Consider the following 26424-nt stretch of genomic DNA (forward strand, 5'->3'; position numbering starts at 1 on the left):
CTCGAATATGGGACTGAAGGTAGAAGCATAAGAGAGAAGGAAAGACGCAAGGAAAAGCAGGGAGGTTAAACAGATGCACGTCCGGTTTGCTACCTTGCACCAGGGAAAGGGATGAAGGGGAAAAAGATATAGAAGAGAGGAACGAAAGAAACACATATTCACGAGCATACTTGGTGGAGCACACGCATTCTACAGGTGGTCGCTCAGATTTGTTGTGTTGAGAGACTGCAGTGGCGCTTTAGTCGCTTTCTTCGCTATCGAAGCACACGTACGCCCGAGGTCCTAGAATCTTCTGCACATAAAAGGGTCTGGAGTCCAGTTTGTTCAAGACCATTCGTAGTGGCCATCGCTGGGTGTCGAGCGCAGCTGCACAGGACGAGTTCGATGGTATCTTCAGCTTCGGAGGAGTCGCATGTGAAGGCATACTCTTTTCGTACTCGTCAACGTAAACGAGTACTCAAAGGCGTAGTCGTAAACGAGTACACAAAGACGCAACACCCGACCAAAGACGGCATAATAGCGTCGCATCAGAGCGAGAAAGTTGCGATGGTAGCTTTCGTTTGAGCGCAGGATCCAGTTCATAAAAGTGACACCTTTGGACGCTGGTAGGCGACTAAAACGTGCGTGTAAGATTTCGAGACAGGAAATGAAGTTGTCCTGCTGCATAAATCCTTGACAGAAATGGGAACCACACTGGTTCCTTCATAATCTTAGAAGGCTGCATCGTCGGCTAATTGGTTTCCAGTAATACCGACATGTCCGGGTACCTACTGATATATATCATTTATTTCTTTATTTAAGAATACTGCAGGGCTTGAAAAGGCCCAGGCAGGCGGGAAATGTACAAACAAACAGTAAAAAGTGTGCAGGTATCAAAGAGAATATGTTGACAACAAAATGAATCTACCAACAAAGAAACAAGCACTGAAAAAATGAGAAACAATGAAATAGAATATACAGAATGAAAGGGTCATGAATACATAACTATCTAATCAATGTACAAGGGTATCTGTGCAAGGCTAAGTTCGAGATGTAATGGATGCGACAGAGTCGGTGTTGCTGAGTGCACTAAGAGGTAGGTTGTTCCAGTCTGCTACTGTTCTAGGGAAAAAGGAATACTTGAATATGTTGGTTTTTGCATTGTAAGGCGTTTAAGTTGCTGAGCGGCGATGTCTTGTTCGGCGAGCAGTGAGAGGCTTAATAGAAGGTTCAGGAGAAAGAGACAACTTATTGTTATACAGCAGGAACAGAAATTTATGCCAGTGATTTTTTCTTCTTAGTTGTAAGGACTGAATGTTGCGTTGGGCCATTAAGATACTCGGAGAGTCACTGGTACGATATTCTTAAAAGATAAACCTTACTGCTTTGCGTTGGATCCTTTCTAGCGCATCGATGTTAGCTTTAGTGTAAGGATCCCACACGATAGCTTCATATTCTAGCTTTAGGTGGACAAGAGAAGTATAGGCAGTTAGAAGGGTCTCGGCAGGATTGTGTCTTAATTTGTGTATGAGGAAGTAGAGTTTTTCAAAGTCGAGTTGCAAAGGTAAGAGATATGGGAACTCCATCAAGCTTCAACCGGTCACAACGCACATCATTGTCGAGACGCTGAGAGCGCACATTCGGCATTTATCACGGCTACCGTCACATCATTTAGCGTGTTTGACAGCTCGGAGGCCCATTCTTCATACTGCGGTATCGTGACAAAACATCAGGACATACTACCGCCTGGCTTCAAACTTGCCATGCATCCAGCAACTGCGCCATGGAGTCTTCGTCAACCTGACGTGCGCTTATCAGTTCCTGGAATCTTTAAGAAGGCATGCATGTCAACGCTAGCCCTGAAGCAACTGACTTTGCGTCTGTTGGACGAAAGGTACTTCGACCGCATACATGTTTACACCGATGGCTCCACTAATTCCAACAGCTCCACAGGAGCAGTGGTTGTTCCATCTGAAAATTTGTTGCTTCAGTACAAGTTTTCTCACACCACGACGTCGACAGCAGCAGAGCTCGCAGCACTTCAAGGTGCAGTAAAGTACATTCTTCACCAGGAACCTAACCAATGGGCCATCTTTTGCGACTCCAGGTCAGCCTTACAGTCACTACGGTTTGTTCTGCAGCACGGGCTACATGAACAATCAGTATATCAGATAAGGCACGACTACCACGAAGCGCTCGCGGAAGGTCACGATATTGTATTTCAGTGGTTGCCGAGTCATTGCGGAATCGTTGGCAATGACCGCGCAGATGAAGCTGCTCGATCGGCTCATGACCAAGACCAGCGCACGCCCATACCACTCTTGAGAACGGACGCTGCAAGGCTACTACAATCACTTGCTCGCCGTATATCTCTCCTACAATGAAATACGCAGGGTTTCTCCAACACGCACCTGTATTTGATCGACCCAAACTTGCAACTTCGTTTGCCATCCGGGTTCCCACGATGCGCTGAAACTTTACTGTGTCGCATGAGGTTGGGCGTGGCATTTACGAATTCGTACTCTCGTCTCCTTGGAATGGCGAGCACTTCGGCATGCAACATCTGCGCCTGCAAGGAAACGCTTGAGCACATTCTATGTCATTGCCCAGCATACCAGACCGAACGATGTATTATGGAAGCCAAGCTCTGTCAGCTGGATTCACGGCCGCTTACAGAAGAGAAGATCCTGGGACCTTGGCCGACGGCTTCCCATACGCGCAAAGCCACGAAAGCCCTCTTGTACTTTTTAAGGAACACCAAACTTCACGACCGCTTGTGAAAGAACTGTGCGAGGCCGTGCTGTGTAGTTTCGAGCTGACTATTTATGCTTCTATTTCTTACTCCTCTTCTTTTCTGTCTCTTTTCCTTCTATTATTCCCCTTTTCCCCCACCCCAAGTGTAGGGTAGCCAACCGAGCCAAGCTTGGTTAACCTCCCTGCCTTTCCTCTCTATTTATCTCTCTCTCTCTCTCCATCAAGCTTTAGCAAAAGGACATCATATATATATATATATATATATATAACAATGAAGTGCTAACATAGGACCCGGAAGTAAAAGTTCAAAAAAATCAAGCACGTAGGAAAAATTGTTTTGTAAAGGACTGACGTTTCGGCCGCGGGACCGGCCTTCGTCGGAGTGAGTGTTTCACTCCGACGAAGGCCGGTCCCGATTTTTCCTACGTGCTTGATTTTTTTTAACTATATATATATATATATATATATATATATATATATATATATATATATATATATATATATATATATATATATATATATATATATATATATATCATGTCCTCTTGCTAAAGCTTGATGCCGACAGTGTCTTACTTTGTGCTCCAAGAGCTCATGAGTCTTCTTACGCATGGTGAACCGCCAACTCTATAACTTTCCTTCCCCCCTTCCCCAGTCCAGGGTAGCCTACCGGGGCTCAGCCCTGGTTAACCTCCCTGCCTTTCTCTTTGTGTTCGAACTCTCTCTCTCTCTTTTAAGGGCTACCTTCGAATCACAGTATATGACCCACACCCCTGGATGTCTTGAACAAGATATCGGAAAGCGACTCCTATAGCAGCAAACTGTGACGGCGTAGATGTAGTTGTGTGCGACAACTTAAATATTGTCGTCATTTCTGCAGCCGAAACAACAGCGGCACCTGATGAGCTGCTGGACGAGACCGACCGATCAGTGTATGTCTGCTTCGCTTCAAGGACGTCTCATGTAATAATAGCAGTGTCGCTTGCTTCAATGCTACTGTGTAGTGATTGGTTTTCTTTCTGATGCCCGGAATGCAAGCTTGTGCTTGCTCCATATGCGTATTCAATAGCCATGAGTCTGACGGAATCCCATCTGATTGGAGACAAACATGAGAAAAAAAAAGAAACGCTGACGAAGACGAAAACACAAAGTTAAAAGACTTTTCGGCTCCGCATGGCAGCCCAGCATGGAAGCCTCGTTCACAATTGAAGCAAACGGTGTAGGCATTGCGAATACATGAAAAAAAAAAGGGGGGGGGGAGAGATTCTATATTTTTGTTGAGTAAGTGCGCACTAGTTTGAATTATCAAAGTAGTTTGAATCATCAACTGGCAGGTGGGCAGCCCTGATGCTTGTGAACTTCTTGATATAGAGAAAACATTTCTGTTATATAACTTGAAAACGTGTAAGCATGGGGAGGGACACATATCACCCAGAGAACGCAGGAACTATTTTGCTAAAGGCGTTGTATTCAGCCCCGGGTTAGCTTACTGCAGTTCCGTTCACAGCGATCTCGCATCGTTTTGGGGGTGCCGATAGAGAGGGGAAGGACCGCGCAATCTTCGTCGCCGCCCACTCTTTCCTCGCATACTCAGCACTGACAGAGAAGAATGGACACAGCGTATAAAGCGTCTGAAACTCTCGCTTCCACGAAGAGACGCTCCGCACAAGGGCAGTGCACTGCTGAGGCTGATAGATCGGTGGTAATCGCGTTCCAGCGAAATAGCAGAAATACTGCGCCGAGCAGTATTTTGCGGTCGGAGCGAGTGTGGCGTTTGCGATTGTGTGGTATTGCTCTGCAGCGGCGAAGCAAAACGACAAAAACCGTTTAGACATATATCTCTGCAATACCGGCAGGGACTGCCGGAGCAGCGAGATTGATTCTGACTGCTAATATGTCGCGCGAGCTCTCCGAAAAAACTGACTCCTCGGTGATCGCGTTTGGCTAGAAGGCGCGTATAGAAGTCGTCGGCGAGGGACGCAGCATTGCGCGAAGTTCCTTGGGATGCCATTCTTGCGTGTCATGCGGAGCATCCGTGCTGCTTTCCTTGCTACGATCTCTTTCAAGTCGTTTTCTTCCATTGGTGCAGAGACGCGCAGTTGGTATACTGCTGTCCCGAAGGTTCCTGAATCGAATCCAACCACGGCGGTCACATAGTTTTTTTTTTTCAATTTAAGGGCAAATGTCAAAGCCAGCGTACTACAAGTTTTAGGTTCATGCAAAGAACTCCAGGTGGTTAAAATTACCGGAGCATCGTGGCGTTTCTCATGTATTGTCGTTTTGGTACACAAAACACTTGCAAACATTGTTTGATCAGCGCAGTCCACAATGAGTACTCGAAACACGTTATTTCTAAAACTTCGTAATAATTATGACGTGTGCGTTTGAGCCCCACAGACCTATACCCGATACAACTAAGCGAACACTTTCTGTCGCCCGCCTCTTAACGCACTAGTAACAACAGAGCAATGGCCTCTGATCCCAAAATGCTTAAAAGCTGTTTTGAAGAGTTCAAAGCTGTATTTATATATTGTATGTTTAGAGTTGTGACGAGGAATGCAAAATAAATGGAAGGAAGTGAAACATACACGAACTCTTTAATAGTAATGGACATTCCAATCTTTTGTGTAGAAAAATCAAAGTGTGCGCTATCGGGGAAGTGGTGGAAATACTCTATATAGTTTCTGTCTGTCCTGTTCGCGTCTTTTCAAGATATACACAGATGAGAGAGAAGGGTGCTGTGCTCACTTGTGCGGACTGCGCACGGTAATTTAATTTTCTTGAGACGAACTTCAAGACGACCAAGAGGGCCCATCAAATGAAGTCAGGTCTTCGTTATACTTCTGAAACTCTGCGCTGATGGGTCGAATTCAACAAAGCTCTTATATTTTAATTTCGGTGAGACGCTGTGGACAGGACACCTGATACCTAGAACACTCTTTTTGTTGCGAAATTGAGAGAGAAAAAGAGTGACAGTGTTGAGAAGATAGATAGATAAGTGGGGTTTAACGTCCCGAAACCACCATATGATTATGAGAGACGCCGTAGTGGAGGGCTCCGGAAATTTCGACCACCTGGGTTTTTTTTAACGTGCACCCAAATCTGAGCACACGGGCCTACAACATTTCCACCTCCATGTTGCGAAGACCCAATAGATTCGATGAGTGTGCTTGATTTTGCTCATTGGTGCATAGCTGTGCATAGCATTCCCGGCGATTTGGCTGACCATTTCTAAGAAATGTGGACGTCAGTTAACTCCTGATAAGTTAGGAATCATTGGGCGTTATAACGAGCAGTGTGAACGCGAAATTTTTTGCGAAGTCTACAACATTCGACAGCATGGTGTTTTTTGTGCAGGCGTGCCTTTAATGTTCCTTCATTCCAGTCAAATGATTCATTTAACGGCTGCTAGTATGACAGCTTCTTGATGCTATGCTTGTCCTTATATTTGTTGAGTGACCTTCACCACGTGGGTATGCATTTCTACTTATGTTTCGGTGTTCTGGGCGGATAACTACTAACACTATACTATATTGCAAGCAGGCAAAACAACTGCAAGTTGCAGTTGTTTTGCCATAAACCTCGGTTGTTAGTTCGGCGCCGTCTCTCTGCCTTGTCCTTGTCTCGTCCTATGCGCTGTCTTACAGCTTCGTCTAGTATGTATGTGAACAAGAAGTCCAGGCGAGAATTCCAGTCAAATTCAACTGTGGCCTCTGATATTTACAGAATTGTGTACAGTCACTTCATTTCACATAAAGACGTGTCGAAGAAACTTGTCTATTGTCCGACACGCATCGAACGATGCCAACATCTATCTGCTCGTGAAGGCGCCAGAGAGCGTCAATTTCACGTCCTTGTGTTATTGGCAAGCGTTTCCGTACCGCATTCCAGATTTGCCATCGACTAAAAGCGGCCTTCTAACGTCCGGGTTGCGATGACGGCTCAACAGATGAGTTACGCTGAGTAACGTTTCTCCTTATAACGTGATCAATGATTGATCCGCGAACGTGTTAGTAAACGCTTGGGCACAAGCGCTGCTAACGTAAGCGCCAATTTTTTGATAATGCCTCTAGTATGTACTACTTTTTTATAACATAAGATATTTCTACTTGCGTGCTGTACGAAGTGGATAGTGGGACAGAATTCGCTCTAGTCAGGAAAAGACATGAGGACAATCATAGGCGTGAGCACACATGGAAGGGGGGGGGGGGAGCGCCCTGCCTAATCACCTAAAAGGGGTGGGAGGCGGTGCAAAGTGACCACCACCACTTACCACCACCACCGCAACCACCATCACCACCATCATCATCATCATCGTCGTCGTCGTCGTCTCCATCATCATCGTCTTCATCGTCATCATCATCATCAATCTTCGTCATTGTCATCATCATCAACATCAATCGTCATTGTCATCATCATCATCATGACTACGCGCACTGAAGGACAATGGTCCCTTTCATGTTCCGCCAGTCAACTCGGTCCTGTGCTTGTGGCTGCCACTCTACACCCGTAAACTTCCCAGCCTCATCTGCCCACCTAATTTTCTCTCTCCCCCTCACCCGCTTGTATTCTCTTGGAATTCAGTCTGTGACCCTTAATGATCAGCGGTTATCTTGCCTTCGCGCTACGTGCCCTGCCGATGATCATTTCTTCTTCTTGATTTCTATTATGACGTCCTTAACACCCGTTTGTTCCCCAATCCATGTATGCTCTATTTTTGTCTCCTAAGGTTACACCTGTCGTTTTCCTTTCCATTGCTCGCTGCGCCGTCCTCAACTTACGTTGAACTATCTTTGTAATCCTCCTGGTTTCTGCTCCGTAGGTAATTACCAGTAAGACGCAGCTGTTTTATACTTTCCTCTTGAGAGATAGTGGCAATCTACCATTCATGATTTGAGAATGCTTGCCGAATGTGTTCCACCCCATTCCTATTCTAGTTACTTCAATCTCGCAGTTCGGCTCCGCGGCTACTACCTGTCCTAAGTAGACGTACTTCTTTACAACTTCAAGTGTACTTCTACCTACAAAATAAATAGGTAAACTCACATTCGTGTAATACGAAATACACGGTGAAATAGCCTCACGAATAAAGGCTTCAGCATTAGTGTCGTCTTGTCTTGGGAGAATTGATATGAGGCTTTTTTTTTTTCGTAACGTCGAATATGACTCCGAGAAAACGAGTTCGAACGCGTGGGGACTTTCCGGTGCTATCAGGGCTCAAATGTTTTTTTTCTTTCTTTTTCTTACTGGCCTACGTGTTTATCTTTGAAAGGCGTCATGACGTGCCATTTTTCATTTCCTCTCGTGGGGCCCCCAGTTATCATCCCGGCCGTTTCCGAACATCTCCTGACGCGTTGGCTGCCGGCCTAATCGTACGTGACGCAGTGCGGCTTATTAGTACTCAAAATGTGCGCATCGGTGACAGTGTGTATACATGTTGCAAGGCTTTAACATTCGTTCCCAGGCAAAAAGAAAGTGACATGTATTCTCATACCATTCGGCAACATTACTTCCAATGCAGTGCTTTGACTAGGCGAAGAGTTGTACATGTACGGCGAAAACATGGATGGTATTATAAAGAAGTCACTGCCCAAACGCCCAAGCGCTCCGTACAAAAGGTTGACCAGCGAAGCTGAAACCTGTTGCCCAGGTGCTAAGAAGTGGGTTAATGCCGACGGTTCATTACTCTGTTTACTCGAATGTAACCAGAGGTTTTTTGTTCAGATTTTTTATATCTGAAGCCAACTATCACGTTACTATTGAATACCAGTACTGCTTTTTTTTTCTTACCAGACGCAATGAAAAGTCACCCTTCGCGCTGCAATAGTGGTTGCGTTATAATCTAGTAAATACAGTAATGTCTTCCTCGATTGATTCTTGCGTCTGTCCAGAAAGAAGCTTTATTTGGCGTTTGCCGTTTGTGTTTTGCGTTCTTCATCTTTAGCGTAGTGGGTCCTGCCCGATTTCTGTGGTCCGTACATGATATACAAGGAGTTGCCTTTATAGGACTTTTTTAAAAGAAATATACTTCCTTAGTGCGCAGGCAACGTTTTCGGAAGGAAGAAAGAGCAGAGGGATAGGATAGAGTGCACAATTACAACCAATTTTATTGTGCAGATGGCGGGAATATATATACAGTCAAGAGGGTGAGGAAATCATGCACAGAAGAAATGACAAATAATGGCGCATACGCAATCTTGAATTGACAACTTAACTGAAAAGATATTTGTATTCATTATCCGACATATTGATGAATGGTGAATTTATACACTCAGCTCCTGCTTTGCGGATAAAAAAAAGCTTCATATATTTCACATCCAGAAGTGACAGTCATCACAGTTCACACATTATTGACTATATTCTCTCGACCCATCTCTATGACTGCGGCTACCCTCTGGTCTTTCTACGGAGGAAGGTACAGTGTTGTGCCGTCTGCGTCTGGGCGTAGCCTTCACCAATGCCTATATTTAATATAGGGATGGTCGACAGCGCGGAGTGCAATGACTGCGCAGTCGATGAGACTATCGAACACATCCTATGTTACTGCCCGGCATACGCAAATGAGAGGCTTCACCTGCGCAGTGTTTCAAATCAACTGGACAGAGGTGATTTCACTGCCAAGATAGTATTGGGACCATGGCACTGCCCATCCAATTTCCGAAAGGCAACGAAAGCACTGTTGCATTTTCTCAAAGACACCCGCCTGTTTCATCGTTTGTGATGGCGAAACGGTTACGCGTCGGCCTAGTCAGTGACCTTTTCTTTCCTCCTCTGTAACTTTCCTTTTTCCTCCCCCCTTCCCCAGTGCGGGGTAGCCTACCGAGGCTCAGCCCTGGTTAACCTCCCTGCCTTTCATCTTTTGTTCTCTCTCTCTCTTTCTCACACGCCCTCTTGTACTTATATATCTTGCCATTTATTCGGAATTCATCGAATTTCGGGGTGCACCCACAATTCACTAAGTGACTTGCCAAGTGGCTGCCCACTGATCCTCGCATCGTGCTCCTTAAGGCGATCGTTCAGACAGCGCCCGGCCCCGTCTGACCGATGTAGTATCGACCACATGATGAATGAAATTGGTTGTAAGTGTGCGCTCTATCTTATCTCTCTGCTCTTTCTTCCTTCTGAAAACGTTCCCTGCGCACTAAAGAAGTATATTTCTTCCAAAAATGCAATACCAACCAGCCTAAGTAGCCACTCTTTTGCCTACATAGGACGACGGAATTTTGGTTTCGGCTAGTGATACATTGTCATAAAACTATTTTGTGTGGTGTTAGAGGCCATCATAGCGATTTGGTACTGAATCACGCCGTAGCGGCGTACTCCAGAATGATATGACAACTTGGAGCTCCTTTGCAGTGCATCTCAATTTAAGTACACGAACTTTGCGCATTTCGCTTCCAACCAAGTGTTGTCTTCACTGCCGTCATCGAAATCGTGACCCTGACTTCAGCTGACCGTGCGACGCAGATACGCCATGACATAGCAGAAGTTATAACGTCACCGATGATCTGTTCGAAGCAGACACATAATATTTAAACGTTGACGGCATCTTTATCGCTAAAATTTTACGTGATATAGAATATACGCCTATTACTGTCTCCGTTTACGGCAAAAGTGGGGCAATACGTCGTGCTTGTTACGAATTAATCGACTCGATTCAGCAGCAGGCCGAACACATTACTAGGCCAATACGGCATAACTTCTGAGAAAATATCATTTTGTCGGCACGCCACAAAATCCGTCGCTTACACAAAAGTGGGTGCATTTTGTATTTAGCCAGGACAGCCATCCACTGTTGTCTGCTAAATAAAATAGAATGAATGAATGAGAGAGTAAAACTTTATTGAAGGGGAAAGGGAGAGGGGCGTTTTAGAGCCTTTATGGTTGGGGCCCTACGTCCAGGGCTCCACTGGCCTTAGCCGCCCGCCGGACTTGATCCAGTAGTGCGAGCTGCACTCCTGGGTCCGAGCTAGCGAGGTGTGCCTCCCACTGCTCCATACTAGGTGTTAAAGGTTCGCCGAGAAAATTGGTTATGTCGCTTGGTTTACGATCGCACCCCCACGATATGTGGTAGAGAGTCGGTCTTCCGCCGCACCACGGACATACAGCCGGGTAAAGAGTTGGATGTATCGCGTGTAACTTCAGTAGGTGCGGAAATACATCCGTTTGAATTTTTCTAAGGTCAGTGGCCTCTTCCCCATTAAGGGATCTGTGAGGTGTTCCACATTTTTGACGCGTGAAGCGCTGGTGAGCTAGAATCTCCCTAGGTAAAATTGGCATGGTCAATGAAAGAGATGGATTCTCCGCTCGGTTACAAAACGCACGAGCTAGAGCGTCCGCCCTTTCATTGCCTTCGAGACCTGCGTGTCCCGGGCACCAGATCAAGCGATGGTGGTGAGTGAGTTTGGATCCTAGCAGCCTCAGCCCCATTGCTGGAAGGCGGCCCCTTAAAAAGAGCCGGCAGGCTTCCTGGGAGTCGGATAAAATAACTGATGGCTCCCCTCTACGCTCCTGAAACCTTAAGGCTAAGGCTATGGCCATCGTCTCCGCCTTTGTAGCCGAGGTCGTGCGTACGGAGGCACTCGTTAGCAGCGTCATGTTGTTGTCGACAACAGTAATTATGTGTCTCTGCCAATCGAAACTGGCCGCATCGACGTACGCGACATTTGAAGCTGAGCCGAATTGCTTTCGAAGCCAGTTTACCCTCGCAGTACGTCGCTCAGCGTGAAAGTCGTGATGCATATTTTTGGGCACCGGTGCGATTGAGATTCGCCTGCGGACCTCTTGGGCTACGTCGACCAGCTCCTCATCAATGTGCTGTGGGTGGGGCGAAATTCCTATTCTAGTGAGTATCGCCCTGCCTGCTGAAGTTTCACTTAGACGATTCCTCTGAGACATGAGGACTGCGGCACTGAGCTCAGCATAAGTGTTATGTATACCGAGAGCTAGGAGCCGCTCGGTCGGTGTGCTGGTGGGTAGACCAAGTGCTGCCTTAAAAGCGCTTCTAATGAGCACATCCACCTGGCTCTCCTCACTTCTGTCGAGTGAGTGGTACGGTAGGCCATACGTCACTCTGCTCAAAACTAAGGCCTGGACAAGCCGGAGAGTATCCTTTTCTTTCATGCCTTTTTTATGATAAGTGATGCGACGGATCATTCTAGCTATCTGTTTAACCGTAGTCTTTAAGGTGGTTATCGTGTGACTGGCTTTGCCATTGCTTTGGACCCAGAAGCCAAGTATACGGGCCTGAGTAACCTCGGCTATGGCATGGCCGTCTACCTGTAAGTTTATGTCACCGTTACTTTTGTAATACTTACTGTGTATTCTTATGAGTTCAGATTTTTCAGGCGCACAGCTCAGCCCACTTTTTCTTGCGAACTCTGCCACAGCTGTCGCAGCAGCCTGGAGGGTCTGCTCTTTCAGCGCCAGTGAACCCTTCGTAGCCCAGAGTGTGATGTCGTCCGCATACAATGTATATCCAAGGTGCGGGATTGCTTCGAGCTCGTGAGCAAGTCTGCGCATAGCTATGTTAAAGAGCAAGGGGGAGATGACTGCCCCTTGCGGTGTGCCTTTATTTGGCATCGAGAACGGCACCGACCTCGTGTCGCCTATCCCAATAGTTGCCGTCCGCCCAGAGAGGAAGGATTTAATGTAGTTAAATGTACGCTTTCCGCAGCCGATTGTGTTGAGTTCAGAGAGAATGGCCTCGTGCGAAACATTATCAAAGGCCCCTTTGAGGTCGAGGGCCAAGACCAAATGTTCGCCTCCCCTGGGTACGCAACTCATGACCTCTTCTTTTAAAAGGAGGAAGGCATCCTGGGTTGAGAGTCCGGAGCGAAAACCAATCATGGTAGCGGGAAACAGATTTTCTTTTTCAATGTAATTTTGAAGCCGTGTCTGTACTACTCGCTCGTAGAGCTTGCCCATGCACGAAGTAAGCGAAATGGGCCGCAGGGCTCCGAGCGATGGTGCTTTACCGGGCTTTGGTATAGTTATTACTTTGGCTTCCTTCCACTCCGGAGGAACGTGACCTTGGGACCAGCAGTGGTCGTTAAGAAATTGCGTTATCTGCTCAAGAACCTCAGTGCTGAGGTTTCTTATCATAGCGTTTGTTATACCATCCGACCCCGGCGCAGAGTTCCGATTGGCTGCCTGGGCTGCCGCGAAAACCTCTTCTTTCGTGATTGCGGCGTCTAATGTGGCATTCTCGCTGCCGATGTACTCTAATGTACATGGCGGAACCACATCAGTACCGATATAACGGTCTTTAAGCGCCTGGATCAACTCTCCGTCGGTGCCGGGGTAGCTGTGTACTATTCTTTGAAGAATGCGGTTCATGGAGGACTTAGATTTGTCCGGCTCCAGCATGGACCTCAGTATCGCCCACGTCTGGCTAGTCCCTAGTGTACCGCGGAGAGAACCGCAAAACTGCACCCAACCATCGGTGGCAAGTTTCGTTGCGTATTCATTCGCTTCCTCCGACAGAGCAGCGATTCGCCTGTAGAGGCAGCGGTTGAGGCGTTGTTTTTTCCATCTCTTGATCAGGCGTCGCCTACTATCCCACATGTGCAATAGGTGCCGGTCTATCGCAGGCGCCTCAACTGTGCGCGCTATTTTCTTAGAGGTGGCATCATGCGTTTCTCGAATGAAAGCAACCCACCCACTGACATCACAGGGCGTTTGCTCCGGCAGAGGGCGCTTTCGAAAGGTCACCCAGTCTGTCATCACAACGTCACCAGCGACACGACGAACTTTTGGTGATGCTATAGAGGTGCTAAGAATATAATGGTCACTACCAAGGTTTTCATCGAGGTTTGACCACGTGGCATTTTTAATGTTGAAGGTGAAGGTCAAATCAGGGTACGTGTCCCTGCTAATGCTATTACCAAGCCTGGTGGGTGCTGTTGGCAGAGTGATAAGGGTAAAACCTAATTTAGACGTGGTGTTCTCTAATAACACTCCCTTGGGTGAATCCCGGACGTAGCCCCAAGCGGTGCTCGGAGCATTAAAGTCGCCCACCACCACTAATTGATCTCTGGTGCCAACGGCTCGAACTGCCTCGTTTAGGAGTGGGCCGAAGTCGTCTTTCCGGTTTTTGGGAGGACTGTATATGTTTAAAATTTTCGTTCGTACTTTTCCTCGTTTTTGTGGGAAGACATCGATAATTTGGTGATTAATGTCAGTCTGATCGTAATGGTCTAGCGCGACTGTCATGAAGTTACTCACCAGCGCTGCAACGCGGGGGTATTTTGGATCGTATAGTGTGTAATATCCCTGCAATTTGACGGGACGGTTCCCAACTTCTTGCAGGCATATTACATCAGGTGGGATTAGTGCCGAATGGATGTAATTCTGCAATGCCGCCGCTCGTTTGTGGAACGTGCGACAATTCCACTGCCAGATTTCTAGGTGGTCGGAGTTTTGCGTGGAATTAGTTCGCGCCATGGTGACTACTGCCTTTATTGGGGGGTGTCTGCTTTCTCCGTGATTCGACGGTCCTTCGGTAGTGGACTGCTCGCGGAGGTAACACTGACCCGCTTGTTGATGGCACGCTGAATGCCTACAACTGAGTCATTAACGTATCGTCTTTGTTGTTCCGTTTCTGCTGCAAACTCTTTCCTGTACTCCGAAAACATTTGATGCATTTGCTGCATCATCTGCTCTCGGAGTTCAGACGCTGCTCGTTGCTGTTGTGATTGGAGTTCTCGCATTAAGTTCCGCAAGCTCTGCAACTGTTCCCCCATCTGTAACTGGCTAACGTGGGCCTCCTCGCTAAACCTCTGAGGTATGTCTACTTTCGCCGTTCCTCCCTCCAAAGAGTGGGCTACGGTTGCCCTGGAGATAGCATGAGTGGCGTTGTTGTTCGCCTCTAAGGCGTTAAGCCTGGCTTCAAGTTTGGTTTCTAAAGATGATATGATTTTGTGGAACTCCCGGCGTTCCTCCTTAATCTGGCATCGAAGTTTCTCGTTTTCTAAAGCAAGCTGCTTATTCTCGGCAACCATTTTCTGATATTCGGGATTCTCAATTAAGGGAGCAGATGGAGACACAATCCTCGCCCAGCTCACCGTGTTTGCTGGCTGGCAGGCGGCTGCCTCCGTCCCCTCTTTGGGCGGCGTCAAGATTTGTACCAGCGCTGTCTTCTTCTGCTGCTGATGCTGCTGCTGTTGCTGCTGCTGCTGTTGCTGTTGCTGTTGCTGCTGTTGCTGCTGCTGCTGCTGTTGTTGTTGCTGCTGCTGTTGCTGCTGTTGGTGCTGCGGCTGTTTGTTGAGTCGTTTTCTGGACGCAGACTGGGCTCGACCCTTTGAGGAAGCCCGTGACTTGGATCTTGAACGTGAGCGTGATTCCACTGACGAGTCCCGCTCGGAGCTGAACCAGCGTGGATGGTGCCTCCGTTTTGGCTGATCCACTCGGGACCTCCTAGGCGGAACGTGTTTAAGCTTCTTCTTGCACATTTTGTCACCTGTCATATGGTCCTCACCACATATCACGCACTTAGGGGTACACGCGTGTCCTTGTGCGGGTTCACGTGTTCCACACGTGGAGCATACATTGGCGTCGGGCGTTGGGCACACGTCAGTTCGATGCCCTGTGGAGTGGCATACCTTGCAAGCCTGCCTCGTAGGCTTGTGGGGATAACAGATGGCTTCCGCTCCCATGAAATAGACGCACCTAGGCAGTGTGCTGCCCGTGAAGGTAATGATGGCGGTCTTCGTAGATCCGAGCATGCGTGCCCGCTCAATCTTGACCCCCTGTGTTCTCACACGGAGATTCGCCATGAGTTCTGCTTGAGAAGTCCCCGACGGAATACCATGGACTATGCCTCGTAGGACGTCCTCAGGATCCGCCACATACGAGTTGAATGAGTGCACTCGTCCCCTGATATTCAGATGCGTGATCTCTCGCAGCTCTTTGGCTACATGCTCGTGGGGCGTCGATACGATGATAATATTCGAGCCCGGGTGGACGCGCAGCATGAAGCTACCACCGTCGAAGTGTCGGTGGCAAGCGTCTATTACAGCGGTGGAAAGTTCGTAGCCGAGTATGTCTTTTACGGCGAGGCCTTTGTGAGGCCTAAGGATGATCTTTATGTCGTCCTTTGGCAGGGGCGGGAGCGGACGGCGACTTCTCGTACGACGTCGGCGCTTCACCTGACTTCCCTGCTTCGGTGGGCTGCTTGACGAGGCGTTGCACTCCACAGCTTCTGACGCGTTTTTCTGGTTTTTCTTCTGGTTCTTCTTTTGCCGGCGTGTCAAAACCGTGTGCCAGCCATCCTCCGTCCATGCGGCACCATCGTGGCGTTCCCCTGCAGACACATTGTCGACTTCTTCGGACGAACCCTGCGGTGACCAGGTCTGAACGTCCATTTGAGTGGTTTCTGTAGCAGACTCCTCATCTGTGTGAATCAGTGGCTGCTCCTGAGGAGACCTCGGTGTTTCCTGAAGAGCGTCCATCCGCCGACGCTTGAGACGCGACCACGACGCAGAAGCCGCTATGCGGCGGTGCGTCTGGCCGGGCGCGACGGTCGCTGCCTCGAAGTTTTCAGCTTGCAGAAAACCGAAAAACAGCCACTCACCGCTGAAATTCGACGTTCACTGTTCGCTGTACTTTCACGAATCCGATGCACTTCAAACAACCAGAAATCGCCGAAAAACCATAGAAAATCTGCGGAGCCGATGCGACGCGCGTCCGCACACCGTGGCCCCCTAGCGGCCGATCATGAATGAATGAATACCACCTAAGTTGAGGTATACAAAAGAAAAGTCATTATATATTCTGAAAAAAAACAAAACAACATAAGTGAGGTCAAGAACGGAGCATAAAAAAAAACTAAAGTGAGGCTGTAATTGCATTCAGTGCGTCCGATAACGCTGATGCAAGGAAGTGTATTTTTTTGGAACCGTGCGCAAGCAGAACGTATGTTTGGCCAAGCAATATCCACGGCATGTCTCAACCTCTGCATTGCCGAAGAACGTTGCAGAGTCACTGGTAAACACGTAGTGCAAATAAGTTTCTCTGAACTGCGTCACCTATACATACACGAGATGTCTTCTCTCTCTTTATCCCCCCCCCCCCCCCTGATCCGCTTTTTTTTTGTGTGTGTACGGAGAATCTATAGTTATCCGCTCATCCGCTTGACCCATATAGGATCAGAACGGTTGCTTCATTTCAAAAGAAAATTTTTGCTGTGGGTCAGCGCCGTTGTCTGTCATTCCTCAGTTCGTGCTCCTTTTGTTTAACGCTTTTTTATTCGTTTTAGATGTTACCCGTATATAACAGATTTAGTGTTACTGTTATCCAAATTCAGCAAACCCTGCTGTTAGCGCTCTGAAAGAAACGTGTATTGCAATATGGCAGCTGTTTTTTTTTATTCACATGATGTGAAAAGAAATGCTAGATCACAAATGAGGCACCGGTTACTCCTTAGCTCTTGATTAAATGGAGCATACGACACGAGAAATAAACATACAAACAGTAGTGCTTGTAAAATAACTACACGAGCACACGCATGTAAAAAACAAACTCACATACGCGTAGCAGACAACACCATCGTAACGTAAATGTCCAAAAGGCAATTAATGATGACTGATATTGTCTATTGTCCCTGATTATTTCGCACATAACACTCTACACTTCTCGTCAATATGGGTTCGAATCTGCACGTATGCGTAACATAAATTGCTCAGACTATGGTTTCCTATACACATTTAACGATATCCTGTAACGATAAAATATGATTGATTGATTGATTTGTGGGGTTTAACGTCCCAAAACCACTATATGATTATGAGTGACGCAACGATAAAATATAAGAAAAAGCTGACAGCAGTCGTGTTTGCTTGCTTAAGGTATAACGATGATTACAGTTCCACGATGCTAAAGTGACGTTCAAGAAAAAGTTAAAGCGCGACGCAAATTTCAGGTCAGGTTTGGCATTTGCTTTTGTTTGTGGTAATTCGTGTTCCGAATCAGAAATACGCATGTGAGAATGTGGTTGGCCTTTCTTTATACTTGTTACATACAATGTTTATGCAGTGTGATGTGTTTTTTTTTTTTATTCTGTGTGTGTGTCTTGCCTCTTTGTGTGCTCGTGCTACTTTTTGCCCTTACTGAGACGAAAGGGTGAACATTCGCAGAAAGATGGAGTGCCTTACGCGAGTTTATCTTTTCCTTTTCATTTTTATTATTTTTTTTCCTGCACGTGATGTCATCGCGTGTCGACACCGCTTGTTCTATGTTCTCACTCGTTCCATCTTTCTCGTGCAATCTAACTAAAAGAACTCTGCTAAGAACTTCAGTGCATGATCTCATGCTTTCATTTTCTTAGCTTCGATTATATTGAAAAATGTTTGCTTATGTGCCCGAGTTTATAGAAGCCTGGGTGTCGCAACGCTACGCAGGATGGCGTGGGTTCGATTGCCGGTCACGATGACTACGTTTAGATGAGGGCGTAATACAAAGAAGCACTCGTGTGCTTAGGTTTTTATGTGCTCGTTGAAGAACCCCGATCGGCCGAAATCAACCCGAACCCCCCCCCCCCCCAACAGCGTGCCTCATAAACATATCGTGGTTTTGGCAATTCTTATAATTCTATCACAGCTGCAGAGGTTGCCGTGGCTCCAAACTAGCGCTGTTTACCATAAATTCGACAATTTCCGCGTAAACTCGCTATCATGCACGTATCCCTACGTTTCAGTTTCCGACTATTACCAAATTACTAATGGTTGAGCTTTTTGTAACTACTCCGGCATCAGTAATTTAGACAGCATAGTACTATGAAGAAATCTCTATAACGCGAAATGAATATAATCAATTCAGTGTGCGAAAAAATGAGATAAAGTTGAGTTTAATAGCGACATTGAGCTTGATGGAAGTGTTTTCTTCACAGAAACTTATACGGCCCCGCCAGTATTTCGGTCAAATCACATTTCCCAAATACTCGACTAACGATTCGGAAGCAATGTGAAGGGAGGAGCTTGATGTGGGCCAAACGATTCGGAAGCATTGTGAAGGAAGGAGGACCTTGATGTGGGCCGTTTTTTGTGACATGATGAATGTGCTGCACACGCACGCACGCACGCACGCACACACACACACACACACACACACACACACACACGCGCGCGCACGCACGCACACACACGCGCACGCACGCACGCACACGCGCACGCACGCACACGCGCACGCACGCACACACACACGCGCACACACGCGCACACACGCGCACACACGCACACACACACGCGCACACACGCGCACACACGCGCACGCACGCGCACACACACGCACGCACACACACACACACACACACACACACACACACACACACACACACACACACACACGCACGAGGATCAGAAGAAAACGTTTACAACAGACAAGCGCAAAGTAAGGGCAAGATTACAGCGTGCGTAAAATGCGCGCGAAGGAAAAGAGAAAGGGAGAAGCCCACCTTCCGGGATGCATCCCTGTCCCGTAGCAGCAGCGTCCGTCCCTCGGAGAGCGTTTTCGGGGGGAAGCTCAAGAGCAGCGGCGTCGTCAGCGGCCAACTACGACGACGACGGAAGGGAACGGACGCTCATCCGGTATCGGCCGCCGCCGTGCATTCTCTGCCGAGGCGCACCACGCCGTCTCGCAACAACGTCGTTCGTCGTCGCGCACGGCCCGCGCGGACCGGCCGAGAGCGTTGGAGAAAGGCGCGTGCTTTCTCTCTCTCCATCCCGTCTACTTCGTCCTCCTCCGTTCCATCGTCATCACTTTCGCTTTCCGGCGCTTCCGAAAGCGCGTCGAGAGTCGGAGAAACTGAACACTCCCTCCCCAGATTAAGTGCGGTTGCCCTCCCCCTTCGAGGGGCTATCTCACCTTCAATCCGTCTACCTCCTTCACCCTCTATTCACTCTCTATTCCTGCTAAGCTCAGACCGTTCGGAAGCGTGTCGTCCCGTCTGCGGCTGCTCTTGTCGATGGCGCAATCGTGCAGAGCCGGCGACGACGGCAGGTATACCGTAAGCGGACCACCCGTCCTGGGCAACATTCACGTGCCCCCCCCCCCCCCTTCCTCACCCGCTTCCGAGCGGGCGCATCTGATAACCGACGTGTCACGTTCGCGGTCAGCGGCGTTGACGCTAAATCGGTCCGCGTAATCCGATAGCGCCGCTCCCCTTAGAGAATAGAACGCCATCGTAAACCTCGCCTAGCGACGACGCTATACGCGCGGTGGCTCACTATGGGCTATGGACAGAACTGCATCTGAAACCTTGGCGGCTACGTTCAAAAGCGGTTGGCGATGCCTGGTCGACTTGCAAAAATGTGCGCGCTGCAACGGTCGCCTCTATGACTGACTGAAAGGCAAGCGGAATTTACATTACGGCACGTTAAACAACCCCAGGTGGTCAAAATTTCCGGAGCCCTCCACTACAGTGTCTCTCATACATCATATGGTGGTTTTGAGACGTTAAACCCCACAAATCAATCAAATCGAATTGACATTATGTCTACCTTACATAAGTGTCGTGCCAAGCTTGCGTAATTGCGTTGAGCCTGCCTCCGGTGTATCAGCTCTGCCAATGACATACTGAATGTTTCTCGAAATGGTTCGCACGTGTTTTCCGTGTCAGGTGCGGCTTGCTCGAACGATATGACCGACAAGAATAAGGTGACCTTCTTTTTTTGTTCGCTTATTTGTGTGTTCGAGAAGGAAAAGTTATCTGAGGTCCACATCAACAAACCAACCTTACCCCTATCTCGTGCTTTCCTCATCCGCTTCGTGCATTCAGTGTGCTTGATAAACAATATAGGTGAGTATTCACAAATACACCGTCTAGTTATCTTTTACTTTGTTACCGTTTTTGTTAACGCACGTAGAGCGTATACAGTAACTTAAGGAAACATATGATATGGGTTAGGTTGGTTAAATGGGTGCTTTAGTTTCACTTTGCTCCTCGAGATGTCCCTTGTTTTCGTGCCTTCAGGCCAATTTTTCAACGGAATCTTCCTGCCACTGGCTTGACATCTTGATCGCGAGTTCATAGTTTTTGAGTCAACTAGCATTCTTCCTCGCACTCACTAATACACTTGAGTAGGTATATATATACCTACTCAGTTGATACGACAGTTGATGCAGAAGTGCTCCGATTCAGTTTCGTCAAAATATGCGTTTTTTAAGCAACAATAGGAAATCATGATGCACGCAATAGGAGATGAAATAATGATTATGGCAATGTAGTGCAGACGGTATATAATCAAAGGATACTTTCTTAAAACACGTTATGAAGGAATCGTTTAAAAAAAGAATGAAGAGGTCTGGGGTGCGACTACACCGGCGACCACCTGCGGGTAGTACACTCCATCACCAGACCAGAATTGGCCACCCTGGTGCAGCACTTGACCACTACCGTAGATTTTCCTAAAGATACACTACAGGAAACTCTAGCGCTAGTGTATACCGGAGCTGCCAACACACGGTGTTTCAACGAGCATGGAAATAATGGGTAGTGCATGGATTTGTCTAATCTTCATACTTTTGGCTCCGCACGTTTTCGTGGCGCTTGGAGCTGTTTTATCACGAAACAAAAGTCAGCAAATTTTCAGCGGTTGCACTTCGCCACTGTGATCTTATAGGCTTACCGTTTCAAATCGGGTCACGAAGTTCAAAAGAGTTCGTTCTTTCCTTCGACACGAAACCGAAATGCAGCAATAAACGAAGCCACAAGTGCCATTATCGCCGCCCGCAAGTACGAAGACTAGGCGAATCCGATTACTACCCTTCATTCCCATGGTCGCTGAACGATCGCAGCTTCTGAGTCCCTTGTAGTTAATCTTATAGGGAACTCTATGGCCACTACCTCCCTTATGAACGTGTATAGCTGTCACCGCATTCACGTGAAGCCTTAGGGAACCAGCGACACGAAAGGTACACGCTTAATTGTTTCCTCCGTCACGGTGTATCAGTGGTTACGGTGCTCGGCTGCTGACACGAAGGTCGCAGGTTCGATGCCGGTGGCAGTGGTCGAATTTCGGTGGTGGCAAAATGGTAGAGACCCGCGTAACTGTGCGATATCAGCACACTTTAAAGGGCCACTAAAAAGAAATGATAAGTTGGTTCATAGGTTTCCAAACTTCACTCTGAGCACTTTATAGCCTTAGGTATCGTAAGTTCATCATTATCAGAGAAATCAACGTTGCAGTTTGATTTTTAAACTTCGCGCTGGGATCTCCACGCGTGACGTCATACATTTCAAAAGGTACTTTTCGTATTTTCACGGACATTGGCTCGATTATTTTTTTTAAAAACTTCGCATGATAGGCTCATAACAACCATGTATGACAATGTACTTCAACTTCATTGATTAAAACTTACGTAGGAACTAGTAGACTTAGTAGACTTTCAAAATTGATGACGTCATGGTGTTTGGTGCGGGAATCTCAAGGTGGCGTCTCCGCTCGTATTTTCTTTTCGCCCGTTTTCTCGCCTACAAAGCGTCGTGTCGCGGCAAGAGTAAAGTATTGGGGATTGTAAAACTGTATGTTACTAACACGCGAAAAATAATTTCTCTCTTTCGTGTTCACTTAAATAGCACAACTACGGCGCCCCTCGGTGTTATACCGTGGTTAAAGGACTTAAAACCCCGGGTATTATTACTAGATTTATTTATTTATTTATTTATTTGTTTGTTTATTTGATTTCCACACACAGATACACAAGGACACAGACGAAAGAGGGAGAGAGCAAGCTGGCAACTGCCACCTGGAGGGCCACAACGCCTGCTCACTCTATCGGGAGGAGAGAAGAAACAGAGGAAACAAAGATTAGAGGGAAGAGAGAGGAAAGAAGATGAGGAATGAAAAAGAGAAATTGTTCCCTTCGACAATGCATCGTAGTTTACATCGATACAGAAATGTTCACTGTCAACGCTGAGCCCTCGTTTATCCTTTTCGAGGCAAACTATCACCGCCTGGCTTCCCGTGGAAAATGTTTTTTAAAACCTTCTTGGACGCTATCGCGATATAGAGCTGCTCACATTCGCGGTCAGGAGCTCCGTGTCCCGCATCGCACCGGATTTTCGATAGGCGTGACTGTAGACGCTTGAAGCAACGGGCTGCTCGAAGACTCGTTGGTCGCGTGCGCTGCTAGTAGCCCGGCTGATTGCGCTCCATTTCCTCCCGGCCGGTGGAACACCGCCAGCGCTTTCAGCGCTCTCCCTTTCGGAGCACGAGTAACCGAATCTAGCACAATTATCGCCTTGCGTAACACGTCCGCACGTCGGCGCACCGTTCTCGCGACAAAGTTATGCAGCGTTGAAAAAAAAGCGTGAGCTGAGTTCCGATAATGTAACAAGCTTCAAAGCTGAAGTCAGCATTATATTACTGTTTTATTGAGGTAATTTCTTAAAGTTCTGCGCTTGTGTCGATGTCCTTCTGTATGCGTCAATTTCGTGCTTGTTTTTGATGCGCGCTGCCATGGGCTACATTTTAAGTTATAGTGAGCTATCACAATTAAAAATAAACTATATTGCAGTAAGCTATTCCTGCAGTAAACTATGCGTACAAACGCGTACGAATTCTACACGAATTTCGGTCAGATGATTTCAAGCTTTGTCAATATTGTTCCATAAACATCGGCGTTGTGGACTAAAAGCGCGGCAATATCGTGCACAAGTCGTTCGTTCGTTTGTTCGTTCGTCCATCCGCGCATGCATACGTGCCACCTCCCTCTTCGATTCAGCCGCTACTGCTCTGTATTAGAATACCTCCGAGATCTGTAGTCCTCTCCGGTGCAATACTTGCGAGGAACCACGCGATTTTTTGTCCCTTCTACGTACACTATTACCCCTTTGATGTTCACTCAAGTTATCCCACGAGAACAATGTGTGAGTGCTTTCTGTTGCACGTACACTGGTTTCCCTCTGAACGGAGTCCTTATAACGCAAGCTCTCTTCTCCACTTCGTCCAAGATAGCACCGCGCCCCGACCGGTCTCCGGCGAATCACGGTCGTAAAAACAGGAGAGCTTTCACTTTGCCGTCGACATTAACGATCATTCGACTTGACTGCCTTTTCTCTTTGACATATATTTTTTATCTCTAAGAACAACGCAGATCAGTGCAAACATTAGTCCAAAGCAAGGTGGTTCTATTTTGTTGCCTGTTTTACCTCATCATTGCTCGCACTAGCACGAAAACTGTACATGACAATGACGGCGACGATAACACGTGGCTTATGAAATCATCAAGGTCAGCGAGAGGAAGAGAAACGAGAAAAAAGGAAGGCAGGGAGGTTAACCAGATGCTAGTATCCGGTATGCTACCCTACACTGGAGTTGGGGAATAGGGGGTTGAAAGAGAAAGGGAGAGTTAAAAAATAAATAAGAAAAAAAAAACACCGACACACACGCACACACAAAATCAGTCCACTGAGAGGCGCTCCGACAGGCCAGTAGTTCGTAAGAAGCCCAGTAGCGCTTGCACGGCTTTCTTCTCTGACGATGAGTCAGGACGATGGCGCAGTATACTTTCTTCTGACAGTGGCTGGTCATCTAACCTGTTTAGTTTATTAGAAAGGTGTTGTCTTTCTAGGTTGTATTTCGGGCAGTCACACAGGATATGTCAAATTGTTTCTTCATCTCCGCAGTGTGCACAGTCGGCGGTGTCGGCCATACCTATGCGGAACGCGTACGCACGGGTAAACGCGACTCCCAACCATAGTCTGCACAGAGCAGTAGCGTCGCCTCGTCGAATTTTTGTTGGAAGCTGCATGCTTAACGTTGAATCAAGGGATCGTAATCTTGCATGCGTAAAGAGAGGCTCATTCCAAAGAGCCTCTCTTAGCGTTGGCGAGCAAGCATGCGGAGCCTCCTAGCAGCGTCCGTCATTGAGAGAGGTATTGACTGGTCGTTGTCAAGGTCAAGATTGAGAGGGAACAGAGCTATGACAAGAGAAAAGCTCGTGTAGTTGCGTCCCACTCGATATCTGTGGAGGCATGTAGTGCACAGATGCCTCAGCAAAAGTAGGATGATGCGAAAAAAAAATGACCGACTGGACTTACTCTACGCCATCTACTAACGCCAACAAGAGCTCTCGCAAGTGGTGCTCCGTGCTCGGACTCCTGTGACCGTGTTTCCATCTTTCCTATCTCTCCTATCCCCTCGGTTTGTTGTCGCTCTCTCTGGCTTACCACCTCACGTCTCTTCCTCTTTTCTACACCTTTACTCCTACCCTTTTGATCCCTCCTCACCCCATCCCTAGTGAGGTACTGTTGAGGTGCCGCTCACTGAAGCACACAGTTACGGGGCTCACTTTTCTCTTCTTTTCTCTCTTAAGAATCAACTTCAAAAGCCGGAGGAAGAAAAGAACGACTAACTGATAGTACATCTCCGTCGTCGTTACCTCGGCCGTAGTTCTGCGCGAGTTCTCTACTGACAGGGCACGCTGACTGCTACGGCAGGAACCCGAAAGCCAAGTAATGCATCATAGCGTAATTTGAAAATTGCTTAGAAAGAAGCATCAGAAAGGAGTAGATCTTCGTTCTTATGTATTCATACTTTCAGTAGTACTCACCGTTGGACTACCACGTGCATGTCTGAATGCAATAGCCGATTTCGTGCCAAAATCACGACCCCACTGCAGACAAATAAAACATAGATCTTTTCAGTCATGCCTCCATCGCTTGGTTCCACTTATCATCAGTCATTCCGTGGATATGGTGTGATTTTTTGGATGCGATGCAGCTCTTTGACTCACGTGTGTAACGCCGTACGTACGTGCGTCTGTACGAATGCACCGCCACGCGTTTTCTCGCCGCAGGTGTCGGAGCGGGGCCAAGTAGGTCACGCCGCAGCCGCTCATTGACGTCACGCTTTCCTATCAGCGCGTTTTGACGTCACTCTCTCCCTCCCTTGCCGCGCGCATGCCGCAGCGCCCGCAGTTGCCGCCTCGTTCGCTCGCCTTCACTACTGCCGCTACCACCACTCTCTCCGTTACCGCAGCTCACTACACCACCGACTCGTCGGTCCTGGAAGAACGATCCGGAATATAACCATCGTGAGAGCGCAAATAAGCACAACACACAAGAAGAAGAAACAGACAAGGGCAGGTTGCGTCTGTTCTAGTCTGTTTCTTCTAGTGTGTTGTGTTTAGTTGTGTTCTCACGATGATATCTATGTCAAAGCACCAACTCGCCTAACAGTCAACTTTTTTTAATAATCCGGAACCTCTCGAAGACACCCCTGCTTCGAGTGCCTTGTCGTGTGCGTCAGCGACGTTGCGACCCTCCTCCTGCTGTACCTCGCTCTTAACCTGTCGAAGGGACAGGTCCAGCGCTGCCTGGAGGAGACGCTGACTGATTGTGGCGAGGCATGGCGACGCGCGCCTCTTGTAGTCTCAGGAGACTTCAACGTTGACGTCAGCGGAGGAGGAGGAGAATGGCTTGTCGATTACATGCGTGACGTGTACTCGCTGAAGGGCGTGTTGGCGGCGGCACCTAAGGAAGAGGAGGAGGATAAATGAGGAAGGAGGGAGGCACCTAAACTAACCACAACAATTAGGCGTACTTGCATCGATGTGGTCTTTGCCAACTTCGACGTCGCGTGTCTGCAGGAACCTCTCAGGGTGCGCTTCAACGATTATGAGACCGTGGTAGACAAGGCGAAACGCGCGCCTGCTCCGGTCCAGCGCCGGGTCCCAACTCTAAAGAAACGA

General features: G+C 47.8%; 1 protein-coding gene across 1 annotated transcript in view; it reads right to left on the reverse strand.

Moving 5' to 3' along the window:
* LOC119161994 (neprilysin-1) overlaps positions 1 to 19392 on the reverse strand; it is a 90339-nt gene extending 70947 nt beyond the window's left edge. Inside the window, exon 1 of the mRNA XM_075889183.1 lies at positions 19184 to 19392. Within this exon, the coding sequence (XP_075745298.1) occupies positions 19184 to 19197 (14 nt within the window). The 5' untranslated portion in view covers positions 19198 to 19392. The remainder of the gene's footprint in view (positions 1 to 19183) is intronic.
* Between the last annotated feature and the right edge of the window lie 7032 nt (positions 19393 to 26424).

This window comes from Rhipicephalus microplus, chromosome 3 (assembly GCF_043290135.1).
Source record: "Rhipicephalus microplus isolate Deutch F79 chromosome 3, USDA_Rmic, whole genome shotgun sequence".
Classification (NCBI taxonomy): domain Eukaryota; kingdom Metazoa; phylum Arthropoda; class Arachnida; order Ixodida; family Ixodidae; genus Rhipicephalus; species Rhipicephalus microplus.